General features: G+C 46.3%; 1 protein-coding gene across 1 annotated transcript; it reads left to right on the forward strand.

Moving 5' to 3' along the window:
• The first annotated feature begins 5,265 nt into the window (after positions 1 to 5,265).
• Positions 5,266 to 7,993, forward strand: SAT1 (spermidine/spermine N1-acetyltransferase 1). The gene is made up of 6 exons (XM_009089716.4): positions 5,266 to 5,533; positions 5,649 to 5,700; positions 5,785 to 5,868; positions 7,029 to 7,130; positions 7,222 to 7,262; positions 7,482 to 7,993. The coding sequence occupies exons 1-6, from the start codon at positions 5,468 to 5,470 to the stop codon at positions 7,650 to 7,652; spliced, it is 516 nt and encodes a 171-aa protein (XP_009087964.1). The 5' UTR covers positions 5,266 to 5,467; the 3' UTR covers positions 7,653 to 7,993.
• The last annotated feature ends 13,367 nt before the right edge of the window (positions 7,994 to 21,360 follow it).

Below are 21,360 nucleotides of genomic sequence, written 5' to 3' on the forward strand. Positions count from 1 at the left end.
TGCCCGGAGCGTGAGGCGGCCCGTCACACGGCGTGGGGAGCACGGCCTCCTGCCCCGGCCCGTCACTTGGTGGCACTGCTAGGGAAGGTAACTGAGAGCCTCGGAATTTTCTGAGGAGAAGGGGTTTAAAATCTTGAAGAGTGACGTTATCAATTCCCTGATGCAATTCCCTGAAAGGAGGGTGTAGCCAGGTGGGAGTCAGCCTCTTCTCCCAGGCAACCAGCTACAAGACGAGAGGACATAGTCTTACGCTGCGCCAGGGGAGATTTAGATTGGACATTAGGTAGAGCAATTTCTTCACGGAAAGGGTGTTTAGACTTTGGAATGGACTGCCCGGGGAGGTCCCTAAAAGTGTTTAAGAAAAAACTGGGTGTGGCACTCAGTGCCGTGATCTGGTTGACACATTTGTGTGCTGTCACTGGTTGGACTCGATGATCTCAGGTCTTTTCCAACCTAAGTGATTTTGTGAAAATAGAGCTGTGTTAAATAAACTGTGTGCTTTGCACAGGCAAATAATCAACAAGTTCAATTAATCATAATTTTTTTTTCCTGGGAGCTGGAGAAACTTAAGAGCAGCGATGACACGGGGCCTGCACTGGGGTGTGTGGCAGAGGGGCAGCCCTGGCTCTGGACCAAGACACCCCAGAGCCCATAAGGACCAGAGCAGTTGCCATAATCATGGCTGCACCTCCTAAGGACTGGGATATATGCACGTGCCCAGGTGCAGCCCGTGGCTTCCACACCAACCACAATGTTTGTGGCTCTCACTGGCCATTTCAGCTTGCCAGCAAAACAGTTTATACACCAGGTACAAGTTAACAATGAAGTTGCTAAGCACACCTTGCTGAAGACTTAGCAAATGACCAGCAAGATTGAATGAGGATATGTTCTGGCAAACACAAAGTACATTTACCAGAGTATTTGTTACATGAGAGCGTAACACCTGAAAACTAGATGGTCTTTAAAATCCTTTCCAACTGAAACCATTCTGTGATTCCATGAAAAAGCTGAGGGCGCTGTTGCAAAGCTTCTCACTCATCTGGTCGTGGGAAAAAAAACGTGGAAGCCTGGTACGCATGCATGCTGAAAGGTCAAAAATCAAGCTGCCATGAAAAGAATCACCTCTAGGCAGTGCAGAAGACTGTGCCAAAGACAAAACTGTGACTGTGATACATAAAAACACACCTCCTCATTGTGCAAACCCCCCTTAGTTATAAGGGAAAAAATAGATTTCATAGGTTTCTTTTTAAGTCTGAGATATTTCCCACTGATTTAAGTACACTGCTGGATCAGAGCCAAAGGGACATCTACTGTATCCAGATACAATACTTCTACTTTATCCAAAACTGAGGCCTGGCTGGATTCTTTCCCAACATTTACTTCTATAACTTTTATACCCCAAATCATTTGTACACAACACAGATGATTTTTGGATTCAGGCGGAAAATTAGTTATGTCTAAATCCCAAATTTGTTAAACTGCATAATTACAAATAGCAGATAAGATGTATTAAGCTACAGGAATAGGGCTCTAATGATCTAAAATATATTCTCAAAGGTAATAAAGAAAAATTATGGTCCTTTTATTGTCAGCATATGGAAATTTGCATAGCTTTATCACATGAAACTGTTAATTTTGTATTTGCCCTGAATTCTGAGCATTTGCTCATGCAGTATTTATTTAGTATTTGTACTATTCTGACAGAGAGGTTTTTTTTTTCTACATACAGCTTTGTGCTGATAAACTGTAATTTTAAGTGGCTTGAATAAAACATCAGAAGCAATTGTGAACTCATAAATATCAACACAAGGTCTAAGGATTAGGAAAAAAACGACCAGTGGAAAACAATAAAAGAATCCCAAATGTCCAAAATCATGAAAAATTACAGGTCAATACTGAATATTAATTGCATTTTCTGTATGTTGCTCCAAAGATTTGACAGAACACACAACTTGGATTGAAATACTTGGAAATATTTATTAGCATAATCAAAAATCATTAATTCACTACATTTTAATGTGGAATAAGGAGTTTTTCTCCTTCTCCTCTTATTTAGTGCAAACAGAGAACCTCTGAGGCATGAGAGAGGGATTCATACAGGAATGCAAGGAATCTTCCTAGCAAAGGAGGAAATCAAAAATTAAAACAGGGGAAGAGAGTTTGATTAGTTGAACAGTAAAGAAAGAAAGTTGGTGCCCACTTTGAGCCTTTCTGTCCATCCTCCAAGGAAAGAGAACATTAGAAAATTTAGATGCAAATAAAAACATGCTTTTGATACAAGTGCAGATGGGGGTCCCATAACTCTCTGAATAAATTGTTCAGTTGCATCACTGTGAAAGGATCTGGAGGAACTAGCTTGGCTATTTCCTGTATCTTCAGACTAGAAAAGACCTCCATCTCTGGGCAGGATGTGGGGAAAACTTGCCTCAGTCTCTACAGAATGCTCCACATGCTTTTTTTAAAAGTTTATAAAAGTTCCGGTTGCATGCTAAAAAAGAAAGTGCCGCTTACTATTTTGCACAATTTTTTCTGTTTCTCTTATGAGTAATATTTAGGGAAAAGATACAGTAAGAATAATAGGAATTGTGCACATTTTAGATAGTTCTAACCATTTTACCATCTCAAACACCAAACTCCAACCCTCTTGGAAATGCAGCTAGATTCACAGTCAGCAGGTTCTGCATGGAAGAAGCTGTTGGTTGGTACACAAGAGCTAATCCAGACTTCAGTGCATATTTCATTATAACAGATTATTTCAACATTGGCTTACCTTAAACACGTTTGCTGGCCACCTGCCAGCACACATATTTGCACAATTTAAAAAATGTTGATCCTTTCCAGGAGACTTGCCACTACTCATTCCTTGGAGAGAAGGGCAGATCAACAGTCTGTGATCACTCAAGGATAAAATCCAAGCTCTGTGCAGGTCATTAAAGATTTCACCATTGGCCTCAGCTATGTCAAGACGACATGAAACCTGCTCAAAGACAAAAGACTGGAGACAAAAGGAAGAAACTGTAAAAACACATGTCAAATCAGTCTGATTAATTCACAAACTGAGTTCTTTTGTAGCCTTTTTGAAAAATATTCTTACCATTCTTATTAAACTTACTTATTCTGGGGAAAATCCCCTAATAATGCATAACTAAGTAATTGTACTATAGTCTCCGATTTAAAAAAAAAAAAAAAAAATTGGCTATTTTTAACTTTCTTTTTTTTCCCCACTAAATTCTATGCATTTCCTATGTTTTAATGAAACTTTTTGACACATCATGAATTTTTTTTAATATTTTTTCCTTCTGCCTTGTGAATTTGAAAGTTAAATCAAATGAAATGTATCAGCATATTTCTGAGCAAATTAAAGCAGGACTTTCAAAAACAGTCAAGAGAGAAAATGTTTGGGTCTTTTTTTGCTGAGACTTCAACTTCTAAATCATGTGACTTTTCTGACTTGAGAAGAAAGAAACCAGGCCCTTTGTGTTCTTACACAGCAGTAGGTTTCCTGATAGTGCAACTTCCTCATTGTGAAATGCAAAACAAAGAGAGTTGAGACAACAAAAAGGCTGTTGTCTCTCACAGAGACAACATTTTTCCATTTTCCATTTTTCCACAGAGACAGTATTTTCCATTTCTGATCGCAGTCTAATTATTCCTAGGGAATGAAAATATCTGTATTCATTAAAGGTGTGTTGTTAAGCTGAGTCTGTTCTTTGGTAGCTTATTCAGATTCAGCATCCCTACTAAACAGCCTGTCGAACACCCTGTCCTGAGCGATTTTCAGACTCACAACCCCTGAAATGAATTTTAACTTTTCTACTACTAGCCACGGGTGATTGCTCAGTGATATGGAAATGCTTCTCTTCTTTGGGCATCTCTGTTCTTGTTCCAGTAGAGGGTAAAGTGAGCCAGTTAGGGTGTTTGCATAAATCCTAAATTACTCTCCCAGGCCTTCAGGCACTTTCCACTGTGTGCTCACATCAGCCACCCGAACATACACTTTATACACACTACTTTATACAATCCTCTTGCAGTATCATGTTCTGTGCTGGTCCCTCTGTCTAAGTGAAGACCAAGTGTAGCTTGTTGGACACATGAAAAAATGGGGGTTTGTTGTGAGAGTCAGCAGCACGACTTAGTATCTTCCCATATCCCAAACCACTCTTAAAACAAGTCATATTAAGCTAAATGAAAGATAAAGAGCTCCTTTACAATATCTCAGAATGTACATGACAGTGGCACAGCTAATAGAAGAGGGTGAAAAGAAAATCACACACATAGCAAAGAGTTGCAATTCTCTGGGTGGCCCAGCTGTAGGTCCGTGGACCACCCCGTCACTGAGATCATGATCCAGCTCATTCCTCAGCATACAGCAGTATCTCTAGGAAATATCCAGAGGAAACACAGGGCTGAAGGTAATTTCTCCATCCTTTCATACACCAAAGTCATGTTGTTGACTCTACTCCGATGGAATTTTCCTCATCACGCCCACCTCTCTCCTCAGTGATATCCATACCTCCATCGGGATGGCGTCGGAGCCTGCCTTACGGCAGACTGCTGGCAAATGTCCATGCTTTAAACCCACTCTTTTGCGCTTCTCCCAGCACAGCACCTTCCCCTCCAGTCAGGCGGGTTTACGGGCGTGTGCCAGCCTGGGAAACGTCCCAGTCCCAAGGTTAAACTTCAGTGGTTTGAACCTTTCTCCGTAAGGACGCTCCTGCCCGGAGGCGTACCTGGGTGCTAGACACACTCCCCCGCGCCCCGGCTTGGATACGGATCGCTACTCCGCGTCTCCCGCAAACACCGGGGCTCTTTTTCTCTCTCTGCCCACATAGGCGCACGAACTGCCCCCATCGCCGCGCCCCGCTCTGCGGCCAGGGCGGCGCCACGGCCCTTACACGGCGCCCCCGCAGGGAGAGCCCCGAGCTGAAGGCACCGTCGGGCTCGGTTCTCGGGGTCCAGCGGCAGCCGGCGCCGGGACAAGCAGGGCCGACGATGCCGGGGGTCCCTGAGGGCCGGTCCCGCCACCCAGGGAGAGCCGCCGGGGTCTCGCCCTGCAGCGCCGCCACCCAGCCCCGCCAGGGGGCGCCGCACGCAGACGGGGGGGCAGGGCGAGTCACGAGACGGCCGCAGCTGTTGCTGGCAGGCCCGGGCAGCATTCCGTGGAGGGGCGCGGCCATTGGCTGAGGGCGAGCACCGCGGGCGCTTCTATTGGCTGGTGGTGGGGAAGGCGGGGCGAGGATGTCTTTAAATCCGGCGGCCGAGGATAGGATTTGTACTCTCCGAGCCGGGGAAGCAGCGGTTGGGAGCCGGAACGCCAGCAGCCGAACGTCGCCGGGACATGCTCGCAGCCTGACTGACCGCAGGTGGCCGCCGCGCCCGGGACACGAATGAAGAAACAGCTGCTCCTTCTGTTCACACACCGGGGACTCGTCAGCCGAGGGGGCCGCAGGGGGAAGCGTCGCCGAAAATGGCCTCGTTCAGCATCCGCGCCGCGCGTCCCGAGGACTGTCCCGACCTGCTGCGACTGATCAAGGTACGGGCGGGATGCGGGGCGGGGGGGCAGCGCTGCCCGGTGCCGGAGCAAAACAAGCTGTTGCGCAACGGAGGGGGGGTGGGGAGAGGCCGCTCACATCCTCCTTCTTTTCCAGGAACTGGCGAAATACGAGGACATGGAGGACCAGGTGGTGCTAACTGAGAAAGGTAGGGAGGGTGCAGAAGCTCACTTGGTTGGCGGCCGAGTGACAGCGCCTGTGGCTCAGGTGCATGTGTATTCTGCTTTTCTAGAGCTGCTTGAGGATGGTTTTGGCGAGCACCCTTTCTACCACTGTCTGGTTGCAGAAGTGCCTAAAGACCAGTGGTCGTCTGAAGGTGAGGCTTCCTGATACTTATTTTTGGACGCTAAATACACAGAAGCATCACTTGCTTAATATTAATGATTGTAGATGAGGTTCCACCAGTGGACTGGGGTAGGAGGACTAGGTTAACTGGTGAAATTCAATAATGTATAGTGATACTCTGGTGAAGTGCTTGCTAATCCTGGAAGCATGGGAGATCAGGTATAACATAATGTGCTTGACTCCAATTATTAAATGGCTTTTCTTGTTTGACCCTGACTTACCTTTATGTAATTCTGTTGAATCACATTTTTTTTTTTAATTTGTCCCCAATCTTCAGGTTACAGTCTCTAGCTTCGCCATGTACATGGCCCTTCTGTGTACATGGATGGGCGGGGAGGTAACTAAAAGATCCGTTACACAATAAAGTAGATGATCATAATATGAGGTAAGGCCTACAGGGACAAGTGCTATTCCCAAACCTTTACCAAAGACACAGTAGATGGCAGAAACCTGTTTGCACACTTCTCTTAGAGTATTGTGGCAGATGTAGTTAAAATACTCAGGGTTTATGTTTGAGTGGGCTCTTGTTGGAAGAGTTGGTTTCTCTTCTCTCTTGAGCCACAGTGCTACAACTGAAGCTGCAACTTTACTTATCTTGACTTCCGGGTGTTGAAGGAACTTTCAATGGTGTGATGTTCAGTGGAAGCATAAGTGGAAGTGCTTGCAATGCTGCTGTAAAGGTGGCCTGTAAATAGGCCTTCTGGCACAGTAGTTACTGAGGAATATACATGGAAAGATCAGGGTTTGACAGATTATTCCTAAGGGAGCAGAGCTGGGGCAATCGCCTAGATTGTGAGCTGCTATGTAAAGTACTTGTCTTCCAGACTGGAGATGAATCAGTAGGGCGTGCATTATTTTGTAGAAAAAGGCCATGTTTGTACTTACTATGACAGTGCTTTTGAGGATTTCAGGGTATGAACAGAACAATGTTTTTTTTATTAGGCTGATAAAAATTTGTCAGAACTTGTTTTAAATTGTGTACTTATTTGCAAACTTCATTTTTAATTGTAACCTAGTATCAGATGTCTGCATGTCTCAGAGAATCTGTATGTTTCATAAAACATGCATGTAAAACTTTTGTATTTTTACCTTGTAAATTCTGTCTAGCTGAAGTTAGACTCTTTGTTTCAGAAACGTGCGTTGTGGGCTTTGCCATGTATTACTTCACTTACGATCCGTGGATTGGAAAACTGCTGTACCTTGAAGATTTTTATGTGATGGCTGAGTACAGAGGTACCTATTGCAGAATTTGAGTTACTACCCATAGGACTTCTGTAAATTTAAAACTTAAGCTTCTTGTTTTTTGGTTGTTTTTTTTTTTTAGGACTTGGTATTGGGTCAGAAATTCTGAAGAAGTTGAGTCAGGTATGTTGAAGTACTAAGTCTAAACATGAATTAAAGGAGGTGGCAGGACTCTAGGCAATGTTTTAAGCTGTCTGGAGTTTGGTAAACTGGTGAGAAATGCTGCAGTGGCTGCTGGCATGAACTTGATGACTTGTGGTGGTGTGCAGTTGCTGAGTAATGTGGCTGGTTGTCACTGGGGCTGTCCCCGGGCTCTGTGACCGTGTGGTGTTGTCTTTGCAGGTGGCTGTGAAGTGCCGCTGCAGCAGCATGCACTTCCTTGTTGCCGAGTGGAATGAACCCTCCATCAGGTTCTACAAGAGAAGGGGCGCCTCAGATCTGTCCACCGAGGAGGGCTGGAGGCTCTTCAAGATTGACAAGAAGTATCTCTTGAAGATGGCAGCAGAAGAGTGAGAGATTATTCCAGCAAATAAATGTTTTCTGCGAATATATGTGCTCTCTGAATAAATTTCTTGCTTTCTGTGTATGTACAGTTTGTAGTGGAATAAAGTAGTGTGGATGCTAATCATGGCAGTGCAGGTGTGGTTATAGAGTAATGGTACTGTGATCTGGAGCTGAGGCATCTGTGAAGTTCAGTATGTGCTTGTGTGCATCCTTTACCAGTGTGGGCTTGTAATCTCTGTATATGGAGACTTCATTCTTGTAAGTGTCATTCAAATGTGTACAATGTACACACTGGTAGGGTTTGTTTTAATTATTGCCTTTTATAAAAATAAAATAGTGTTTTCACTTCACTGCAGTAGTTTTTACTTCAATTCTCATATAAAGATTTCCCTCAAATAACATGCAGATTAATAGAAGACTTGGATGTGTGTCAGCCTTCTCACAAGTTCAATGATTTACCATGGTCACAGTGGGATAAAAAAGCACTTGTGTGCCTGTGGATCCTGGTGCCAAGGTTCTGAGCACCTGACTGTTTGAAAAGGTTTGAGATCAACCCCTGGTGGTGCAGAGCATCCTGCCTTGTGACCTATATTTTTAGGTATGGTTGGAGTCCCTAAATGAGGCTGCTGCTGTCTGGATTGCTGATCCAGGAAGTCCAGAGCTTTGGACTTCCCCTTACTTGCAGAGCATCTCAGCTGGAAGGGCATAGCCTTGAAGGGAAAAATCTATCCTGGTGTGGTTTCAAGGCCTGATTAACAAAAAAATGGTTTTGACTGGTCATGTGAAATGAAAGTATATTTACAAACTACACAAATGGCTCAATTATGTGAGTCCGAAACTGCCAAACTCAAATGCTTCAGGTGGAATGTGTTTTTGATCATGATGTCAGGTCAGGTTCAGCATTTCTGCTGAGCTCTAAGTGCTGTGTTAAGCAGTAGGAGATTAGCCCTCTGTTTTTTAGCCTTTGTACAGTAGAAAGTGAAAGCAATGGTGCTCATCAATTTTTTAGTTGTCTTTGAAACAAGTAAACAACTTTGCAGTACTGTGCACTTCTTGTAAGCTGATGATGAGAGTGGATGCATGCAAACTTTGTGCTGCTCTCCTCTTGCTCTCTGGTAACCCTGCAATAAAAGACTTTTTTGGCCAGCATTGCTTTCACTTCAAAGGGAAGAGACTTAGCTGCCTTGTCACATAAACTGGTTTAAATAAAACAAGGTTTTAAACCTGTTGGTCACTGCATAAATCATGTGTCATATGAAAGATGTTTCCTCATCCTAGAGAGTAGTGGGCAGTGACTGCTTCAGCCATGGAAAATGCTGAACTAATTTTAACAATAAGGTATCACTCTGTCCAGGGCCGACAGGGAGCTGTGCAGGAAACTGTTCTTATTTTCTGTTTTGTTTTTGTTTTTAGCTGATGTGTAGTCAGCAGTGTGCCAGCTCTGCCCAGGTGTGAGGTTTGGCTCTCAGCTGTTGCTTCAAGAGTGAGAACACTAATAAAAAATACAGGAGCTCTTAGAGGAAAGCAGAAAGTAGCTCTTCTTTGGGGGCACTGGTGGACAAGCTCAACATTGTCTTGGCAATGTGCACTTGCAGCCCAGAAAACCAGCAGTGTCCTGGGCTGCATGCAGAGCCCTGTGGGCAGCTGGTCAAGGGAGGGGGCTCTGCTCCTCTGTTCCACTCAGGTGAGACCCACCCAGAGTGCTGCATCCAGCCCTGGGGTCCCCAGCATCAGAAGGATGTGGACCTGCTGGAGAGAATCCAGAGAAGGCCATGAAGATGATCAGAGGGCTGGAGCACCTCTCCCATCAACACAGAATCAAATAGTTGGAGCTGCTCAGCCTGGAGAAGAGAAGGCTCCAGGGAGACCCAGCAGCTTTCCAGTACCTAAAGGGGAAAGCTAGAGAGGGACCTTTCACAGGGGCAAGAGGGCTTTAAGCTGTAGGAGGGCAGGATTAGACTAGCTAGTAAGAAGAAATTTTTACTGTGAGGGTGGTGAGGCACTGGAATGAGTTGCCTAGAGTTGTGCATGTCTCATTCCTGGAAGCATTCAAGGCCAGGCTGGATTTGAGCAACCTGGTATAGTGGTTGACAACCTTGACCATGGAGGAGCTTGGAAGGAGATGGCCTGTGACGTCTCTTCCCGCCCAAACAATTCAGAGGTACTGTGATTTGGTTCCAGTGCTTATCTGGACTAACTCCAGCTGGACCGAGAATGGAATCTGTCACCAAAATTACCTTGATTGAGCAGGTCAGGTTCTGCATAAGAAATATCCCTGGGGATATTTCCTGCCCCAGTCTGTGCAGCACCTCAGTTGATGTGGCAGCATTCACACCACACACAGCAGCCTGAGGCTCAATCCCTCTCCTACCCAAAGGGAATGGAAATCTCTGTTTCTTGCTTGGCCGAAGATTAAATGCCAGGCTACAAACCTCCCTTACCCTTGCTGCTACCATGTTCTCTACTGGAATTCAGTAGTCCAAAAGAAGTGAGAACAAGCACAGCCAAGGAACCAGCCCAAGAGGTGGTGATGGAGGCAGAACAGGAAAGAGGAGATGGTCTCTAGCAGTTCTCACTGAGCATCAGGGTGTTGTATCTTCTCCTTGGTGAAGATGTAGTAACTTCACTGGTTACTTTGTGAGCTACAATAACCTCATCTCCTGTATCTCATACCTACTGCATCTCAGTCCTACTGCAATCTGTTTTGGAGTTATTTTAAGCTTGTGCTTCTGGCTCCATTTATCAGACCAGAAGGTGATTGCTAGTAGTGTAGTTTAGAAGTGGTTTTATTTTGAAATTAACAGTTCATTAGGTATCTAGGGCAGGCCTGCTTAAATCTCAGGCCCCAGACTTCTGGAGCACAATAAAGCTATCAAAGCTGCATGACTGAATGGAACAAGCTAACTAATTAGGCATCATAATTAGAAAAGTAAGCAGCTTAGTCAAATTTTCAATTAATTTAAAATTGTTTATCATATCTTGTTCGTCTTCTGCCAATGTGGCTTACCATTGCATTTTCTAAATGATTTCTGATGGAATGGATTCTCAGGCAGTCCCAGAAAACAAGTAAGGCACTGCCAAATGAGAAGACCTTTTCTAGCCAGTGGGGATAATTTTAAACATTCACACGTGAAAGGAAATGCAAGGACCAACCTCTCAGATAGGACTTTTGCTGAGATCCTACTAAGAGGCAGGATTTTTTAAACCAGCAGAAGTATTCTCATCGTTTTGGTAAGAGTCTCCAACAGTGATGTGGTAATGCCGTGTGTCAAGAACAGACCAATTTTAAATTCCCTCAATAACTTCCTCAGGCTACAGGAATACCAAAGTGCCTCTGGAACTACAATTGAGACATACAGTAGACTGCTTTCTGTGGCTTTAGGTGCTGGAGAAACCTCACCTGCTGTGACTTTCCTCAGTTCCAGGGCCACAATCACACCACCAAGCTGAGAGCCAGCCTATGGTGGGGGCTGACCCATACCAGCTGGCTTTGAGCTGGTGGCCGGTGTCCCACCAGTGGGAGCCCAGCGCAGCAGAGGCACAGGGCTGGCGTGTGCCCTGCTGCCAGCCAGCGCTGCGCTGTGCCCGGCTGCAGCGAGCCTGCCTCCGGGGAAGAGTTAGGGAGCGAGTGTTACAGCGCTGATAACATCTCCAGGCAGCCGAGGCGCAAAGCTCCTCCTTGCTCTCCCTCTCAAACTCGTGCCCCGGGAAGTTCTCCTCACGATAAGCCAGCCAGCGGGACATTTCGCAATGGCAGAGTTTCCACATTCCCATCGGGTGGGGACAGAAGGGTGGCCTTGGGCAGACCGACGGCCGGAGGATGCGTCAGGAGCGTGCAGAGGGAGCGCCGGGCTCGCCGCCCCCTCTCCGCTCGGCCTTTTCCTGTTCACAGGCTCCTGCTCAATGATCCGAGCCGTAGCCATAGCGACGACGTGGAAGGAGGCTTTTTTTTGTCTACACAAGTTAAAACAAAATGTATGCGAGAAAAACAACCCTTCCCCCTCCCCTCTTCTTGTAAAGAGCCTTCGATGTCGATGTAATTCAAAAAGCCAATGCAAACTTTTCCTGTGAAAAAGCACATGGGGGCTTTACTGCATTCCTGCTCGGTGTTTTGTCTTGGGAGAGTCGCCGTCCTGGAGCCCGGCCCGGGGGAGCCGAGGTGTCAGCCCAAGGCAAACACCAGCTCCGTACGGAGCGGGACTCGGGAAAGCTCGGCCTAATTCCCCGCCAGGCAGCGCTGCCTCGGGCTGGAGGCCAGCCCAAGGGTGTGTGTCGTGCCTCCCTTTCTTTGAGCTGACCAGGAGCTTTATTTCCTTCGGCTTGCTAAAGCTTCCTCCCCACAGCGCTCAGCTCGGCTTCCGCGTCCCTCGGGGAGCGGAAGCCGAGCTGAGCTCCGGGCCCTCACATGGACGGACGGACGGACGGACGGCAGCGCCAAGGGCCCAAACCTGCGGTTTAAATAATTCACCTCACGCAACAGACTCGGCTGGGCCCAGTTGTTTTGCTTGCCTGGACAGGATTGCTTTTTTTTTTTTTTTTTTTTTTTTTAACCTCAGGTGTCAGAGAAATGGCTGCAATTTAAAGGAAGGCCTCAGCTACTGTCTGAATCCAAGCAGCAAAGCAGCACCGAGCCCACTGCTAATGTTTAATCTTGCTGCAAACTCAAAGCAGGCTCTAACTTCACCATCCAGCTGAGATTCCTTCCCAGGACTCTTCTTTCTCTCACCAAGACCTGGCTAACTTTTTTTGCTGTCCAGACGTTTTTTTTAGGGAAATACAGCCTCGATGGAGGGCTTCAGAGCTCACGAGGAGCTCAGACTTGTCCCCACGGGAGCTTGTGAGGAGAGGGCGTGAGGCTGAGGACGGTGGATGTGGCTCTGGGGCAGGAGCACAGCCCAGCATCAATGCAGCGCTGGGAAATGCACCTCTCCCCACCCTCAGGCCGTGCCCTGCTGAGCTCTGACTTCTTCTGTGATCAGAAACACTCCGTGTTTGATAACAGAATAAAGCACAGGTACACACCTCAATTGAAACTAGTGAGTGAGAGGGAAGAAATTCCAACTTCAAACCAGTTTCGGTTTCATTTCTCAGATTTACTTCAGGCCAAAGAAAGAAACAAAAAGCCCCCGAGGGTAATTTGCTTGTGAGGATGGAAAACAAACACTCTGTTCAGAAGCTGCTCTCAGGTAAATAGCTCTGTTTATTTTGTTCCGAACTTTGCGTATTTCGATTGTTGAAATAGCAGGTGTCGGATGGTCACATGTACTCAAAGGAAAAAGGAACCTCTGTTTTCTTGAACTATTTCCCTTCGCCACTAAAATAGACTAAAAATAACAAAGACAAAACCAGGCGCCCATCCTCTCCTGAGAGTTTGCTGTACAGTATGATGAGGCAGGTTTACATCTTCACAATCACCTCCCAGGAACACACTATGCAGGGATCAGATATGAATCCCTGGAATTCCTACTAGAACTTTTCTCCACACAGAAAAAAATGTGAGAGACACGGTAGCTTTCCACATGAAAACCTATCAGTGTTTCCAAGTAACTGGATATTGCAGTGTTATTTTCAAAACACATTGATAAAACTGCAGGGTGAGACTTTGGAAAGCTAGTTACTATAATTGGACACCCAGATACCACTGTGGTACCTTTGAATAGACTTTATTGCTCTCATGATGAGCAAACTCCAGTCTGGGCTCTCTGTGATCTCCCTGAACTTCCAGTTTTGGCCCACTTGAGTCACTGACACACCACACACCTTGGGCAGGAGGAAACAAGACTTGTAGTTTTGGTCTGTAGTCTCATGCCTTTTGCAATCAGTTCACATGATAGTATTTGGGTTTCTCCCCCAGCCAGCTTCCTGCCACGGCCTAGCACAAATGTACCAGAACATTTCCAACCACTGCCTCAGTGTGTTTCAGCTACCGTTGCAGGTACATGGGCCTTTTTCAGAGTTAATTAACAGATAGGTCAAATTCTGCACTTACCACTCCTAGAGGTCATAACCTCCATACAGAGGTGTAGTTTTGCCACTGGGGCAGAAAATGAAAATTAAAAAGGAGGCAGGAGAAGAGATCTGCAACACTGAAGGAGGCCAGGTGCAGGGGCTGACCACAGCCTGCCACAGGAAGTCACACACCCAGCAGAGGAAGCAGCATCAAGGGAAACAGTTTCATCTTTTTTCTTTCCAGATGATGTAATCAGAACAAACTGTAAGACTTTTTTCAGAAAATCAGAAGTCTGAGAGGCATATTCTTGGGATACATTAATAATTTCTGGATTATTTTTACCTCTTATTGATGTCATTAGCCATAATTTAATGGATTAGCAAGTACTAATTTTGGATTTGGTGGTGTTGGAACAGGAATTAATTGTGGCTGAAGAGCAACAGGCAAAACTGGCAGATGGAGGCAGCAACAAGTGCTAGGATCAAAGAAAGAACACCTTATTAATCCAGTTTTAAACAAAACCAAAACTAGCTGAAATTTTGAGGGATGGTGGCTATTCTTTAGCTAGGCAAGAAAGCACACCCATTTTATGTAATTACATATCTCTGAAAGCTGTAAAGCTGCCAGACTGTAAAACAGAGTGATAAACCAAAGTCACTGCATTACAAAGTACAGCTGGTCCAAATGACAAGTGAAGTCAGGACAAGGCTGAAGAATCCCAAAGGAAAACAAAAATAAATTATGTAAGCAAATACTCAGGATTTATAGGCATGAGTTGATGACCTTCTCAGCACAAAGTAATAAAACTGTTCTGTATTTGCATGCTGGGTTTGCCATCACCACAATTTGAAATTTGATTACAGGAGTCCCGCAGGGACTCAGAGCCCCAGATCTCCTTTACTTGCCATTTGGGCTTGGTGTCAACAAGCTATTTTCTGCTGTTAAAAGCCAAAGCACTCAACACCTCAACATACTCAGACATCCCTGCTTCACTCCCAGGCAGGGCCAGGTTTGCTTCTAGGCACCCATAGCCATGTGCCTCTCCAGCAGTTTGGGCAGCTGGGGCTTCCCTTACACAGGCTTACATCTGGTTTCTCAGCAGGGGTATTTTCCGCAATAAGCACAGGACTGCAAAAAATGAAAGGTTCTTTCACACAGGTCTAAAAGCAAGTAGAGGTGTAGAGGAGGATGTGACATTACCTCCTGTTTGTTCTTAAGGAAACTGTTGAGCCTTTTGGATCCAAGCAGTGATCGTCCTTTCATTTAAGTTTTAAAGCATCAGGTGCCCCCATTTACAGAAGTAAAGGATATAAATCAAATATAAATGCACCTCAGGGTCTTGCAGCTTGCAATAAAAGGTTTAGAAGCATTAGCACACTGTGGGCTGTGCTGGGCCAGCCTTCACCCCTTGCCAGAGTGCAGACACAGCCCCTCAGCTGGCTGGGCTGCCCTGCATGTGCAAAGCCCAAGCACTATGGGGACAGTGGCACTTGCAGCTGGTCCTTCTCTTTCATTATCTTTTCCAAGCTCAACCATGGTGGCCTTACACATGGCCTTACACAGCTGTAAATAGCACCAAGCTCATCACTGGTGCTGTAGGATGTTTCAGAGGGGTTTCTGTGGAAGCTGGCACAGAACAGAGGGGCATGGAGGTGTCCCTGAGCCGCTGGAAGCTCTCAGCCCCTTGGTGCCCAAGCACGTGCTCTGCACTGAAGGTCGCACTGAGTACTCCACAGGAGATGCCTGGGAAAACAACCACAGACAGCTCCAAGTGTCAAATCCTGCTAGTGTTGTTTCTGGCTAGACTGCAGCCAGCAAAACCTGCCTGGCTGCAGCGTGGGGGACACCTGCAGGCTCAGCACCTGCCAACACACACACATAGGCACACACCATGCCAGCCAATGCCAAGACTGCGCCTTTTTCCAGGAAGGCTGAGCCCCAGCAGTCTCATGACATGGCAAACAGTGTTTGAGGAGAGCCTGGCTTTGTTTTAGGCTCCTTCTCTGCAGTGAGGCTGAGCTGGGGTGGTCAGGATTTAGTGCCTGCTGGGACACCACAGCCAGAGATACAGGTGTGGCCTCATCGTGGCCACATGGTGGGAGCACGATGGAGGAGAAACCCACTGAGGCAAACACAGGCAGATGTGGGGGCAAGCGTGGGTTTGTCCTTCCCCAGGCTTTTGGGTATGCCAAGGGCAGAGCAGGGCTGGCAATGGCTCTGCTCTGCTGCTGGACCCCCTCAGCAGCCACTCTGCAACACAAAGAAAGCTCCAACTTCTCCTTCAGACAGGGAAGTGCCTTGTCTGAAGGAGAGGCTTTCGGACTGGAACGTGAAGGCCAAGGGTGTGTTACAGTGCTGTGGACAGCAGCACACTTGGCTGCCTGTCTCACTTGGGTAGAACATACACTGAGTTTTGTAAGTGAAGAAATACAGCACCCTGTGGTGAAGCAGCAAGTCTTCCCAAAGCCAGCACTCTGCAATGCAGCTGGCATGAAACATCAATATTTTTTCCAGAGAGTCTCTTTTACCAAAACACTGCAAACTCAGCCACCACCCCAGGCCAGACAAGTACAGCCAGGATGTCCAGGGCTGACTTCAAATCAGCCTTCCCTGTGACACCTGAGAACAACCTCTATGGGCATCCAGCAGAGCTGACACCATTAACTAAATCCCCCTTTTTTCAGGGTAGTTTATTTAATCACATAGTCTCAGAGTTATGTGTGACTCACATCACGTGTGAGTGAGCACACGTATCTGAGTTCCTCTTGTTCTGCCCCGTTAAAGACATAGTTAAAAAACTTTTCCCACAGACACAGAGTGGAGTTTGACTTCATTCACAGCAGATACAGTTAGTACCTGAGTGATAATGTGCATAAATAGTACATGAGTCGCACCTGATCATGGTAAGTTTTTTGAGTAGTTTTCATTAAAGGTGTAGCAGTGAATTTATAATGCTTGTGTCCAGCTGTGGGATGAGTGGGAGTACAGTGGGTTGGGTGAAATCTGACTGAAGGGCAGGGCTCAGAGGGTTGTAGTGAATGGGACTACATGTAGTTGGTCACCAGTGGTGCTCCTCAGGGCTCAGTTCTAGGGCCAGTTCTGTTCAGTATTTGGATAAAAGGAGGCTGAGGAGCAATCTCATTGCTTTCTACAGCTTCCTGGGGAGGGGAAGTGGAGAGGGAGGTGATGATCCCTTCTCCCAGGGATCCAGTGATGGGATGTGTGGGAATGGTTCAAAGCTGCATCATCAGGGGAGGTTTAGACTGGACATTAGGAACCTCTTTGGCAGGAGTGTGATCAAACACTGGAACTGGCTTCCTAGAAAGGTGGTCAATGGCCCAAAACTGTCAGTGTTTAAGAGGCATGTGGACAATGTCCTTAACAATCTGCTTTGACTTTTGATCACCCTGTGGGGGTGAGGCTGTGGGACTAGATCTTCTTTGTAGGTTCTTTCAACTGGAGTAGTTCTAGTCTGTTCTGTATTACAAGGAAGTCAACAAAAAGTGTGTTGAAGACACTAAACACTGCATTTTTATATAAAATAATTCATTTTCAGTGTCTTATTCTTGAGACAACTGTATGACTAGAGAATTAAATAGGAGACTGTTACAACCACCAATAAGTGTGTACCACACCCTCTGTTTTGGATATTGCTGCCCATTGCAACCAAGTGCCATGTTTCGTGTCCTTTGTCCAGCCAAAAAAGACATACTCCACCAGGAACCCCAGTGTGTCCCTGACTGTCCCAGCAGGGTGAGGACCTGGTCCCCACAGCAAGGACTGGCAGCCCCAGCTGGTACCTGCTGGCTGCCTCCCTGGAGATGTTGCAGGGGGTTTGGCATGGCAGGAGAGCCCACATCCCCCAGAGTCCTGTGGTGGGGCTGACTAATGGCTGAGCCATATCTCCAGTGCAATGAGCCCGTCTCCTCTCTTTTCCTGGAGGGCAGTGGCTGGGTGCCATTTGGGCTTTTTCCCATGCCTTTTATTTTGTGAAAAAGGCAGCAGGTCCTGTGGTCATCTGGGCTGCCCATGTCACCTGATGTCTGGGGGTGGGGCTCAGCATCATCTTGAGACCAGCTTCCTTGGGCCATCTCCTTCCAAGGCTGACCCTGTGAGCACACACCAGCACTGCTGGCAACACCTCCTGCAAACGAGCCCTGAAAATTCCAGTCGGGCACCCAACACCTGCCAGTTTCTTTTTAGTCAGAGGCTCTGCAGCACTCGGTTTTATCTGTCCTTCCCTGCCCTGTGACAGCCCTTCGTCCCACTGGCTCATCTGAAGGTAAGTAGTGCCCAGGGAACTTGGCTGAGCCTGATTAAAGGTAACCTTCAAGAACGCCCCAGGAGAAACATTTGGTGCACTTCTCCAGCAAAGTGTTTAATAACATTTATCAATCCAAAACCATCACTGCACTGGGGTTATCATATTACATATTTGTTGTGTCTAGTTATGTTTTCAGTAAGATAACATTGACTCAGGCTTGTAAATCTTAAAGAGAATTAGGGCACAGGCATGCTTGGAAAGGCCCAGATAATTTCTTTCTTATAAACACAATTTTGCTTGTCTCTTTCCTTCCTTTTTTTAGGACAAAGTAGATCAAGTGAATAAATTGGTGCCTTAATCTCCATCCCTTTTGATTGCCTTGCTACAAGTAAATTGTTCTCTATGACATTTATTTAAAATCTCGAATTATTTTCCTTTTTTGAAGTTTAAATGTTTAAACAATAAAGTGTTTAAAGAATATATCACCTATAGCAGTCAAAATAAAACTCATTATGAAATATAATGACAAAACTTTGGTGTTACTGTAGCACCTTGAGTGAAATCAGGGCTTGTGCTACTGGGTGCCTTTCCACCTCCAGCTTGGTGCATCCTGGAGAAACAGGTTTTCCTCTTACACAGCTGCACGTCCCCCACAAAAATGTCCCTTAAGCTTTAACCTGGGGAGAAGTGAGTGACCCCCACCAACTGTACTGCTGAGCTGGGAGTAGGAAAGGGGAAAAAGGAGAAAGGGATTGGTAAGAAACCAATCCTTACTAGTGCCAGGAGTAAATCAACAATGGAGACCATGCATAAAAAAATGCAGTGATCCAGTGTAGGTTTTCACTGTGCCATTTTCAAACCATAGTGCACGTTTGCTCACTCTTGTTTTGATGTTTCTTTTTTTTTTTCCTTGTCCCCATCCTACACTCACTGTGGAGGGAAGGTCAGGTTTGAGGAGCTCACCTGGCCAAGGGTACCACAGTGTTCCCCCATTTAAGGACAGCTGTCTCCTGTAGCTGCCTTCACGTGAGCAGGAAACTGAATGTTAGAAAAACAAACACCATGCCAACCTCTTCATAAATAAACACTCATAACCTTGATTAGGTCCCTGTTATGCAAGGCACACCAACACCCTTTCAGGGTGCAGGGCACTAGAAGTGCTGCAAAGCTGCTGTTTCCAGGATTTTAGGGACAGCCACCCAGAGCTACAGCCTCTTCCACAAGGGTGGAGAGGCTGCTGCTGTGCCAGAGTGGGGAGATCACCTGCAGGCTCCTGTGCCAGCACTGGCTGATATGGGACATCACCCATGGCCCCACACACCATATGTGTAGGAATACAAGGGCTCCGGGAGCACCAGGACTGTTCCAGACTTGCTGCTGAAGAGCTCTGGTCCCCTGCACTGGGTCAGATGCAGCCATGGGGTCAGCACAGCCATCTTCACTAAAAATTAACCTGGCTCACAACCTTGATGTTTAAAATAAATTAAATTTTTTAAAAGAGTGAGTCTATTGTTTTCCAGCTCTCAAAATATTAATTGACCAAGTTTTAAGGAAACACTGTTCCAAAATTCCAAAGTGATAAAAACTGAAAGTGATAATCATATATGAGAAGCTTGAGCATCTGTATATGACAAACCTTGAAAGCAGGGATGATGAGGTGCCAGAATTCCTCAAGAAAATTACTGACATGAGAGAAGAAATGTAAGGAAGACCTCAGCAGGACCCTCAGGCCAGGGAGGTGCTTTGGCAAAGCCAGGAAAGTACCGGAGAGAGGGATCACAAACACAGCAAGACAAAAAAGCTGAGAGGAAACAAGTTGTTGCAGAGAATTAAGGCAACAATCAAGTACAAAAACATTACAGAATCATCTGCCCAGGAACCCTGCCACTGAGATCCTGCATGGATCAGAAAGAGTCACACTTTTCCAGTCAGGAAGGATGTTGCAGAACTCTCCTCTTCTCCAGGAGCATCCCACTGAAGCGGTCAGGTGAACCAGATGGGTCTCACAATGCTCCTCAGCCTTCCGGCAGGTAGAGCAGTCTCTCAGCTGCAGGCAGAGAGTGGAGAACTCTTAGGCGAATAAAACTGCTCCTCTTGTGCATTTCACTCCACAAGGAAAATAAAAACATACAGGAAGTCCCACAGGACTACTAATTAAAATTACCACCTCACAACTCCTTTGTGGTTGTGATTTTATTTATTGCAGTTTACTTACAGGTGGTGGCTATGGGTTTACTCATGATAGTAGCCTTCTAGGACATAAATCAGGCTTTGATCACAGCACATCACAATCTTAGTTCAGAGATTTGTGGCCTAAGGTATGAAGAGGTCTATCTGCACATCTATGTTGCACTTTACCTCACCCCTGGGAGCCTGAAATCGTTTGGGTTTTTTGCTCCCATAGTTCTGTTACTTTTGGGTGTGAGTCACCCCGGGCTGGCTAGCCCAGGGCAGAAAGTGCTTTTACACCACTGCTCCTCTAACATTCCTCAGACAAGAGACTCTCCTTAGCAGGCTAACCTCATCTGCAGATAGGACAATACTGTAAAAGCAATAATGGTAAAAAGCAACTGGTGTCTATCTGGCCTTTTTAAGAGTTCAAGAAGGGTTGTGGTAGTAAAAGAGGATGCACTCACATTTATGTTACCTCTTTTTTCCACAAGCTAAGCCTCCTTCCCTTTTACTGTTTTCTTCTTGGTCAAAACACAGTTGCTGATTTTAGCATTTGTGTATTTTGCTCTCTTGAACAAGGAGAGATCATACTGATCTTACTTCATCAAGGCAGAAGTACAGCCAAAGTTTGTTTGACCCCAGGGACGTGTCCTTGTACAGTTGGATGCTGTGCAAAAGCTGCTAAATGGCAGAAGACACCAATATTATGTACGAATTGGCTCGCGCTCCCTCTTGGCAGGGACAGAGAGAGGAGAGTAGTGCACATTTCTTTCTTCTTTCAGCCAGTAACAGCTCATCCCTTTCATTGTCCGATGAACCCAGAGACGAGTACAGGAGAGATAAACACAACAGACCGTGCCTCGCTGACCTCCCAGTGAACCTCAGACAGGAGAGCGAGTCCTTTGCTCGCGGCAGAGCTGAGTTTTCCCCAGCACCTCCACAGAGCTCGGTGAGAGGCGCTGCGCTGAGCCCGCGCCGCTCCCGAGCCTGACTCAGCGGCAGCTCCTGATGCCATTCCTCGTCTCTGGCAGGATATGAAAAATGTGTCAAGCCTGGCACACGACAGTAAACATAATCCTTTGGGCTGGCTTTGGTGCTTTCACCACCCCGTTTTACTGTAGCCAGTTTGTAAACGATGCTTTTTAGACAGAAGACCAAAACCCCCCTGGCGCGGCTACTCAGTAAATGCTGACTTCAACGCGCGCTGCGCTGAATTACAAAACCTTTTTTTTTTCTCTTCGTTTTGGTCCCACGCCGAAGTATCAGAGCTGTGCTTTGAACTGAGGTTACCTTTATGATTCACGGCATGAATGAGCACTTAGTGTGCGCAT

The sequence above is a fragment of the Serinus canaria genome, chromosome 1 (genome assembly GCF_022539315.1).
Source record: "Serinus canaria isolate serCan28SL12 chromosome 1, serCan2020, whole genome shotgun sequence".
In the NCBI taxonomy this organism is placed as follows: domain Eukaryota; kingdom Metazoa; phylum Chordata; class Aves; order Passeriformes; family Fringillidae; genus Serinus; species Serinus canaria.

Bases quoted from the DNA above. Each gene is read 5' to 3' on its own strand.
- SAT1 (XM_009089716.4), top strand. From the start codon at position 5,468: ATGGCCTCGTTCAGCATCCGCGCCGCGCGTCCCGAGGACTGTCCCGAC. The intron at 5,534-5,648 runs GTACGGGCGGGA...CTTCTTTTCCAG, and splicing joins ACCTGCTGCGACTGATCAAG to GAACTGGCGAAATACGAGGA. The intron at 7,131-7,221 runs GTACCTATTGCA...TTTTTTTTTTAG, and splicing joins TGTGATGGCTGAGTACAGAG to GACTTGGTATTGGGTCAGAA.